Genomic DNA, 9,940 nt, shown 5'->3' on the forward strand with positions numbered 1-9,940 from the left:
CTATGACATCATCAACCAAACTGTTGATGATAATCACTTTCTGGTAAGTTTTATGTTCCGAAATCCTCCATTATGTCTAAGATTTGGAAATACAGCAAAATCAAAATCAGGGCTAAAATGAAGAAATCCATCCTAAAATCATACAGAATGTCTCATCACTCACAGAACTTTAATACTGTACTTATTTGTGACCTGAGGTAAAGGGTGTTTTGACTGGCCCTTACTGAGGTTAGCAGTGTGTTTTACCAAAAATTGGTGAGTCAGGTGCACTGATGATTACTGATAAATAAATTAAATCTTTTAGTTATGTGAGAAATCTGATAGTTTTGCTTCAAAGTCTTAATAGATTCTACAAAAGTAATTAAAATTAAGAGTAATGCTGTGACATGTGCAGCTGGAATGGAGGAAAACCTGTTTTATAGCTTTTGAGCTGCTGGCAGGATGAAGGTCTAACTCTGGAATGAAGCACACCTAGGCTACAGGTAAAGCAACATTTTTCTCCTCCCCTCACATCACTTACATGCAACAAAACCAGGAAACAAGATGTTTTTCTTCTTCAGTGCAGAGAGACGCACAGACGATCAGACTGAGCTCCGACCAAACTAGCAGCTTCCTCTGAGTGAGTCCAGCTACAGGAGAGAAAAGTGGAAAACTCCAACACTGCTGCTTCAAGCTGCTGACGCTCCACACACTGAATGTGAGTTTGAGCAGAAACACGACTCAAAGCAAGTTTCAGTGAAGGTGGTAGAGGAGGGAGGGGAGCCAGGACTGACTGTACTTCCTGTCTGCTGTTTTCAGCTTCACTCACAGACTCAATGGCTTCCAGATCAGAGGAGGATCTCTGCTGTCCGGTCTGTCAGGAGGTCTTCAGAGATCCTGTTATTCTGTCATGTAGCCACAGCTTCTGTAAAGACTGTCTGAAGAGATGGTGGAGAGAGAGACCAACACACGAGTGTCCAGTTTGTAAGAAAAGATCAGTTTATGATCCACCTTTAAACCGAGCTTTAAGGAACCTGTGTGAGTCGTTCTTACAGGAGAGAGATCAGAGAGCTTCAGAGGCTCTCTGCAGTCGGCACTCTGAGAAACTCAAACTCTTCTGTCTGGACCATCAGCAGCCAGTGTGTGTCGTCTGCTGTGCCTCAGAAAAACACACCAATCACAGATTCAGACCCATCGATGAAGCTGCACAACAACACAAGAAGGAACTTCAGGAAACTCTGGAGCCCTTAAAGAAGAAGTTAAAGGTTTGTGAAGAAGTTCAAGTGAAGTTTGATCAAACAGCAGAACACATTAAGGTCCAGGCCCGACAAACAGAGAGGCAGATTAAGGAGCAGTTTAAGAAGCTTCATCAGTTTCTAGCAGAGGAAGAGGAGGCCAGGCTGGCTGCACTGAGGGAGGAAGAGGAGCAGAAGAGTGGGATGATGAAGGAGAAGATGGAGGCTCTGAGCAGAGAGATAGCAGCTCTTTCAGACACAGTCAGAGCCACAGAGGAGGAGCTGAGAGCTGAAGACGTCTCATTCCTGCACAACTACAAGGCTGCAGTGGAAAGAGTCCAGCGCTGCCCCCTGCTGGATGATCCACAGCTGCCCTCAGGAGCTCTGATAGACCAGGCCAAACACCTGGGCAACCTGACCTTCAACATCTGCAACAACATGAAGGACATGGCCTCCTACATTCCTGTCATTCTGGACCCAAACACTGCTGGTCCAAACCTCATCCCGTCTGACGATCTGACCAGTGTGAGAGAAGGAGGATGGTGGCTTCCTGATAATCCAGAAGAGTTTGATTATGACGACTCTGTCCTGGACTATGACTATTTCAATGTTGGAGACAGTACATGGGACGAACTGACTCCCGAAGCTAGATTTAAAATTATAACAAATGTTGATGATTCAATACAGATAGATTTTGACCATATTCAGGATCAGGTCCGTCAACTGCTCTCTCAGTCCAGAAGAAGCTCCAGAGGATCAGAGTGAATCTGGACTGGAACAGAGGAAAGCTGTCGTTCTCTGATCCTGATACTAACACACACATACACACCTTCACACACACTTTCACTCACAGGATGTTTCCATACATTGAAACTGCTGTTAAAGCAAAGGTGTGTCCGTTGAAGGTGTCAGTGTCAGTGCAGCAGATGAGTTGAGGATGATGATGTTTCTAATGTTGTTTCCTGTCAGTGAGTTGAAGCTGTTAAACTGCAGCTGTCCTCCTGCTGCCTCGTTGTTCCAAAGCTCTTTGTTTCTCTTTTAGTTTCACTGTTTCTTTCTGTTTCTGCTGTCCACCTTTTCACATGGAAAATCATTTCACTGTTTCTCACTGAATGACTCCCCAAACTAGATTTGAAATTCTATCAAGTTTCTAATCATTACAAGTGATTCATGTTTCTATTTGATGTGTAAATGGAGATGATTTAGTTTGCTGGGATATGGACTGACATGTGTTGAATGGGAGGAGCAGTTTGTTGTTGTCTTCTTGTCTGTTTATGACAACAATAAATATGTTGTTGAAACAATGATTCATGTTTAACTCCATATATGAAATGTTTCTGCTCTTTGAATTCTGTTCTTTTGTTTACTTTATTTAATTCCAATAAAAAATTATCATTCCAGTGTGGAAGTAAAGAGTCAGGTACTTGTGAAAGAAAAATGTAATCATATTCAGGTATAAAAAATATTTAATAAACCCATTGTGTAACAAGAAAACAGCTTTCTTTTAATTTTCAGGTCTCTGCTAAGAATGAAGTGAACAAGAGTGTTATTTACAGTCATGTTGTGATAACAATATTTACAGGTGCAAAAGCTAAGAATGAGCCTAGGATGAATGAACATGAACTATGAAGTCTTAGACACAGTCAATTGAGAACCAGTAGGTTAGCAGACATTCTGGCGAAGGCTGGTGATAGGTTTGTAGCTTGAACCCATCCGCTGGAACGTTGAAGACAATATAATTACACTGCAAGGCAAGACACGAAGTAGGCAAAGTTCTTCATGTTTCTCGTGCACGGGAGAGACCGAAGAGGCGCCGTTCCCTCGCCTGACCCCAGTTGCTCTCGTCCGTTCTCCCGTACCACTGTTCTTTTATTGAGGTTACATGAATATGCATAGGTTCATTAACATATGACGTCTACATACACACAAAGAGTACCTTGCCTGTGTGTGTGTGTGTGTGTGTGTGTGTGTGTGTGTGTGTGTGTGTGTGTGTGTGTGTGAGGTCAAGATGTGTGACCCTGTGAAGACTCTGGTGCTAGCTGGTGCCAGGACGTCTGGGTCCATCTAACAAAAGGCTCTTATACTTAAACAGATATACGTGTGCTTGCTATACCATAAATCAATAAGAAAAGATAAACTCTCCTAGGGAGTATGTGATTTATGCCAGAACACACTCTGTACAGAGGAGTAACGCACCCCCCTCAGCTACACAGAGTTCTTACAGACCTCTTTAGGATGAGACATTCTTTCAATCTACAATTGATTATACACTTCTAAGCATATATGAGTAAATATTTCTAAGCATAAATGACAATCAACAATACAAATCTAACAGCTGGTCTTAAATACAACCGGCTTCATTAGTCTTAGGAGTGATGAAGACTCTGCCTAGATGACAAGAGCAGGGACTGTGGAAAATTGCTGTGATTCACCCAGAACATGACACTATTTTTATCCGCTGGATAAACCGGTTTAAGATCAGAACACGGTGAACAAAAACAGCATAAATGAAGATGTACAAAAAGTCTCCATAAAAGGTTGATGATGTTTAAGAAAGCCTTCGTACACTTGATGATTTGACAGTAGGACTGCTCTTATGAAGTTATCATGAATGCTTTAAAACATGTTTGAATCAGTGAGCTCAAATGACTAAGCTTTACACACTTATCTGTAGATTAACATCATTTCATGAACACATACAACGATTAAAAAAAAAAAAAAAACAAGAACAAAAAAACAACTTTACTGCATTTTGTTGTGAATGGAAATTCCTCAGTGCCCAGGAGATTTAGCAGTACTGAGGACATTGGGGACCTTGGTGGGAAGTGCTTAGGTAACAGAGGTCATGCATAGGCTGATTCAACACAGTCTTCCAAGATGTACAAGTGCAGTAAAATGTACCATCAATACATTTACTGCTGCACTTGCTGTAAAATGTGCTCATGTGTTAGAGGAAAACAAAATAAAATATTAGAGATGTAGACTGAGTAGTGAAAATATTGTGATGCTTCGATTTTGTATCTGGCTCACCTGAGACAAACCGTCTTTTGTACATGATCCATCATCTGTCACAGACTAGAGGCTCCACATAGGTTTGGACCCAAAGCAAACTCAAAAAACCAAGGTTTATTTACAGGAAAAAAGCAAGACTGGACTGGAACACCAAGAGAAAAGAAATAAATCTTGAAATCATGAAGCGTACCTTAACACAAGCAGATGTTTAATCATTGTTCATTGTATTTACCAGTTTCCAAAGGACATTCGTGGTCCTCATTTAAGTTAAAGCAGATATTTGTGTTAGAAAAGTCCCTAAAAGACACAAGTCTCAAGCATAGTTTTTTGGCAGTTTTTACTGGTGTCACATCTTTTTTTAGGTTAAATTTAGCTATGACATCATCAACCAAACTGTTGATGATAATCACTTTCTGGTAAGTTTTATGTTCCGAAATCCTCCATTATGTCTAAGATTTGGAAATACAGCAAAATCAAAATCAGGGCTAAAATGAAGAAATCCATCCTAAAATCATACAGAATGTCTCATCACTCACAGAACTTTAATACTGTACTTATTTGTGACCTGAGGTAAAGGGTGTTTTGACTGGCCCTTACTGAGGTTAGCAGTGTGTTTTACCCAGAATTGGTGAGTCAGGTGCACTGATGATTACTGATAAATAAATTAAATCTTTTAGTTATGTGAGAAATCTGATAGTTTTGCTTCAAAGTCTAAATAGATTCTACAAAAGTAATTAAAATTAAGAGTAATGTTGTGACATGTGCAGCTGGAATGGAGGAAAACCTGTTTTATAGCTTTTGAGCTGCTGGCAGGATGAAAGTCTAACTCTGGAATGAAGCACACCTAGGCTACAGGTAAAGCAACATTGTTCTCCTCCCCTCACATCACTTACATGCAACAAAACCAGGAAACAAGATGTTTTTCTTCTTCAGTAAAGAGAGACGCACAGACGATCAGACTGAGCTCAGACCAAACTAGCAGCTTCCTCTGAGTGAGTCCAGCTACAGGAGAGAAAAGTGGAAAACTCCAACACTGCTGCTTCAAGCTGCTGACGCTCCACACACTGAATGTGAGTTTGAGCAGAAACACGACTCAAAGCAAGTTTCAGTGAAGGTGGTAGAGGAGGGAGGGGAGCCAGGACTGACTGTACTTCCTGTCTGCTGTTTTCAGCTTCACTCACAGACTCAATGGCTTCCAGATCAGAGGAGGATCTCTGCTGTCCGGTCTGTCAGGAGGTTTTCAGAGGTCCTGTTCTTCTGTCATGTAGCCACAGCTTCTGTAAAGACTGTCTGAAGAGATGGTGGAGAGAGAGACCAACACACGAGTGTCCAGTTTGTAAGAAAAGATCAGTTTATGAACCACCTTTAAACCGAGCTTTAAAGAACCTGTGTGAGTCGTTCTTACAGGAGAGAGATCAGAGAGCTTCAGAGGCTCTCTGCAGTCTGCACTCTGAGAAACTCAAACTCTTCTGTCTGGACCATCAGCAGCCAGTGTGTGTCGTCTGCTGTGCCTCAGAAAAACACACCAATCACAGATTCAGACCCATCGATGAAGCTGCACAACAACACAAGAAGGAACTTCAGGAAACTCTGGAGCCCTTAAAGGAGAAGTTAAAAGTTTGTGAAGAAGTTCAAGTGAAGTTTGATCAAACAGCAGAACACATTAAGGTCCAGGCCCGACACACAGAGAGGCAGATTAAGGAGCAGTTTAAGAAGCTTCAGCAGTTTCTAGCAGAGGAAGAGGAGGCCAGGCTGGCTGCACTGAGGGAGGAAGAGGAGCAGAAGAGTGGGATGATGAAGGAGAAGATGGAGGCTCTGAGCAGAGAGATAGCAGCTCTTTCAGACACAGTCAGAGCCACAGAGGAGGAGCTGAGAGCTGAAGACGTCTCATTCCTGCACAACTACAAGGCTGCAGTGGAAAGAGTCCAGCGCTGTCCCCTGCTGGATGATCCACAGCTGCCCTCAGGAGCTCTGATAGACCAGGCCAAACACCTGGGCAACCTGACCTTCAACATCTGGAACAAGATGAAGGACATGGTCTCCTACACTCCTCTCATTCTGGACCCAAACACTGCTCATCCAAAACTCATCCTGTCTGAAGATCTGACCAGTGTGAGAGGAGGAGAGAGGCAGCAGCTTCCTGATAATCCAGAGAGGTTTGATTATTACAGCTCTGTCCTGGGCTCTGAGGGCTTTAACTCAGGGACTCACAGCTGGGATGTTGATGTTGGAGACAGTACAGTGTGGGGACTGGGTGTGTTAGCAGAGTCTTTGCAGAGGAAGGGAAGCATGCGGTCTACATTATGGAGAATACAGTTGTTCGTTTTAGGTAAATACTCACCATTAACTGGATCCACGACTGGATTATGGATAATAGGGTTCAATAAAGGTAAATACTACACACTCTCACCATCAGCAGAATCTGCTCTCTCAGTAGAGAAGAAGCTCCAGAGGATCAGAGTGAATCTGGACTGGAACAGAGGAAAGCTGTCGTTCTCTGATCCTGATACTAACACACACATACACACCTTCACACACACTTTCACTCACAGGATGTTTCCATACATTTGGACAGACGATGATGAAGTGAAGGTGTGTCCGTTGAAGGTGTCAGTGTCAGTGCAGCAGATGAGTTGAGGATGATGATGTTTCTAATGTTGTTTCCTGTCAGTGAGTTGAAGCTGTTAAACTGCAGCTGTCCTCCTGCTGCCTCGTTGTTCCAAAGCTCTTTGTTTCTCTTTTAGTTTCACTGTTTCTTTCTGTTTCTGCTGTCCACCTTTTCACATGGAAAATCATTTCACTGTTTCTCACTGAATGACTCCCCAAACTAGATTTGAAATTCTATCAAGTTTCTAATCATTACAAGTGATTCATGTTTCTATTTGATGTGTAAATGGAGATGATTTAGTTTGCTGGGATATGGACTGACATGTGTTGAATGGGAGGAGCAGTTTGTTGTTGTCTTCTTGTCTGTTTATGACAACAATAAATATGTTGTTGAAACAATGATTCATGTTTAACTCCATATATGAAATGTTTCTGATCTTTGAATTCTGTTTGATTAAAGACTTTCTTCATGACACAAATGAGATTTCAGTGTATTAATAGAACTAAATAAGCTCAGAGTTGAAAGGCTGGAGTATTATGTACGTGCTTCACTGTCAGGATCTTCAGGGGGATTCAAAGGGAAACATCAAACTGCTGTAATGAGATAAACTAGTTGGGCTGAACACACTTATCTGTAGTTTGTCTCCATCCAGGATCATCAGAATATAATGAACATGTGTGAAGAGCCACAAAATGCTGCTGCCCTCTCAGCATGATGAGCTCCAGCCTTTGTTAGCAGGACAACAGGAAACATGAGACAACTTTCAGAGACAGTAACCAACTGTGGCCACAAGATGGCAGCAGCTGATCTGAGATCCTTTATTGGACAGAAGGACTCTGCTCTGTGACGTCATCAGAGAGACGGCCTTCACTCTGATAGATCTGACGTCATGTCTGCACTGCGATGATGAAAGCTGATAAACACATTGTTATTGATCCATGAAATCACCTCTGTCCTCTCAAGTGTAGCTGTTTACAGAGCTGAAGAAGTCCTTCATCATCAAAACAGACAAACATGTATTTCCTGTATTAAGTGACGTCATCCTCACTCTGACCTCTTACATACATTCTGTTCAGTTTTCCTGCTGTAAGAAATAAACTGTGTGAAAATAGAAATGCAGGGAAACATCCATTAATCACAGCTGAGCCGTTTGTTTCTGACTCACATTCAATGAGGCTTCAGGTGTAAATACCTCAGAAGTGTTTGTGAGTTCAGTAGAAGCAGACCCAGTCGACCATCATGGCCTCCACAGCACTACACAATGCAACAGAAAGGCCTTCATCATCTGCTGAACCACCTCTGAACCACGACGCTCTCCCTGCATCTAAAAGCTGTTAGTCAGGATGAGATGCTGCTGTGATCGCTCACAATTTACCTGTGAGACCTTTGTAAATATTGTCTTTGTTTCTGGAGGAAACACCTTTAGTCTGTTTGTATTTGGAGTGCAGATCTGGGCGTCCATCACTTTAACCTGCACACGTTTAGTTATTGAGTGTAGTTGATGTTTGGCAGCATTTTATAAGTGACAGTTCATGAACGGTGAAGGAACAGAGGACGCCTGACCATCCTACCTGTGTCAGTAAGAAGACTTTCATCACAACTTCACAACTTAACACAACTGAAACCTGAATTCAGTGTTGCATAGTTTACTAACAGTGTGTGCTGACACTGAAGTTAGCAGTTTGTTTCCTAAGAGCTGCTGGGACAAACCACAGTGAGCGGCTACAGAGTTTAGTTAAGGTGGTGAGACGCCGAAAGAGAGGTAAGCGAGCCGGCGCACTCGTGCGTCTGAGGAGACGTGGACTGCGAACTGCTCTTCCTGGGATCTTCCTTTCCAATGTACGATCACTCAGGAATAAGACAGACGAACTGGCCCTGATGAGAAGCATGAACAGAGACTTTGCCTCCTCCTGTGTGTTATGTTTTACGGAGACGTGGCTCTGTGAGGACATCCCGGACAGCGCGCTCAAGCTGGAGGGCTTTCATCTGCTGCGCGCGGACCGGCAGGCCTCTCTTTCTGGTAAGACCAAAGGTGGAGGTGTCTGCTTCTACATTAATAGTGGCTGGTGCACAGATGTAACAGTGATTGCTCAGCACTGCTCTCCCTCTCTGGAATACCTTTTTATTCACTGCAAACCGTTTTATTCTCCGCGGGAGTTTGCTTCATTCAACCTGGCCGCTGTTTACATAAAGATATGATGCACCAATGCAGACCAGTTCATTGCTATTAAGAAGTTGGATATGGTTATTGTCCGTGAGAGGGGGGCAGAGAGTTCAGGAGCCTCACAGCCTGTGGATACAGGCTGTTGGCCAGTCTGGATGTTCTGGCCTGTATAGACCTGTACCTTCTCCCTGAGGGCAGCAGATGGAAAAGGTGGCGCGCAGGGTGATGTTGGTCCCGCAGGATACTGTGCACCCTCCTCAGACAGCGAGTGGGGAAGATATTACTGATCCCTGGCAGACTTGTTCCAATAATTCTGCCAGCTTCTTTCACCACCCGCTGGAGTGCTTGCTGATCGGCCTTGGTGCAGCTGGGGAACCACACTAGAAATCCATACGTCAGAACGGTGCTGATGGCACAGTTGTAGAAGTTCAACATCAGAGATCTGGGAATGTGTGCGCTCCGCAGTCTCCTCAGGTAGTAGAGGCGCTGTTGGGCCTTCCGTGCAACTGAGGTGATATGGTTGCCCCAGGACAGGTCCTCGGTCACAGTTACTCCCAAGAATTTAAAACTGCTCACCCTCTCCACCGCCTCACTGCCAATGAAGAGAGGCAGATGGTTGTTATGACCCTTCTTCCGGAAATCTACAATGATCTCCTTGGTCTTTTTGGTGTTTAAGACCAAGTTATTGTCGTGGCACCATGACTCTAGTTGTTGCACCTCTGTCCTATAGTTTGTCTCATCATTGTTGGATATAAGTCCGAGCACTGTAGTGTCATCTGCAAACTTAACAATGAGATTGGACGCGCAGGAGGAAATACAGTCATGGGTGAAGAGAGTGTATAGCAGAGGGCTCAGGACACACCCCTGAGGGGCACCGGTGTTGACCACAAGGGTGGAAGAGGTGTTCTTACCCACTCTGACACTCTGTCTACGGTTAGTGAG

At 43.5% G+C, this 9,940-nt stretch overlaps 2 protein-coding genes across 2 annotated transcripts; both read left to right on the forward strand.

Annotated features, from left to right (window-relative positions):
- The first annotated feature begins 364 nt into the window (after positions 1-364).
- LOC143414439 (E3 ubiquitin-protein ligase TRIM35-like) lies at positions 365-2,521 on the forward strand. Its single transcript, XM_076878790.1, has 2 exons — positions 365-697; positions 799-2,521. Exon 2 carries the CDS (start codon positions 816-818, stop codon positions 1,977-1,979), a length of 1,164 nt encoding a protein of 387 aa, XP_076734905.1. The 5' UTR covers positions 365-697; positions 799-815; the 3' UTR covers positions 1,980-2,521.
- Positions 2,522-4,382: 1,861 nt separating this feature from the next.
- On the forward strand, positions 4,383-8,371 carry LOC112431676 (nuclear factor 7, ovary-like). The gene is made up of 2 exons (XM_076878794.1): positions 4,383-5,296; positions 5,398-8,371. Exon 2 carries the CDS (start codon positions 5,415-5,417, stop codon positions 6,861-6,863), a length of 1,449 nt encoding a protein of 482 aa, XP_076734909.1. The 5' UTR covers positions 4,383-5,296; positions 5,398-5,414; the 3' UTR covers positions 6,864-8,371.
- Positions 8,372-9,940: the final 1,569 nt, after the last annotated feature.

This window comes from Maylandia zebra, linkage group LG3 (genome assembly GCF_041146795.1).
Source record: "Maylandia zebra isolate NMK-2024a linkage group LG3, Mzebra_GT3a, whole genome shotgun sequence".
Taxonomy (NCBI): domain Eukaryota; kingdom Metazoa; phylum Chordata; class Actinopteri; order Cichliformes; family Cichlidae; genus Maylandia; species Maylandia zebra.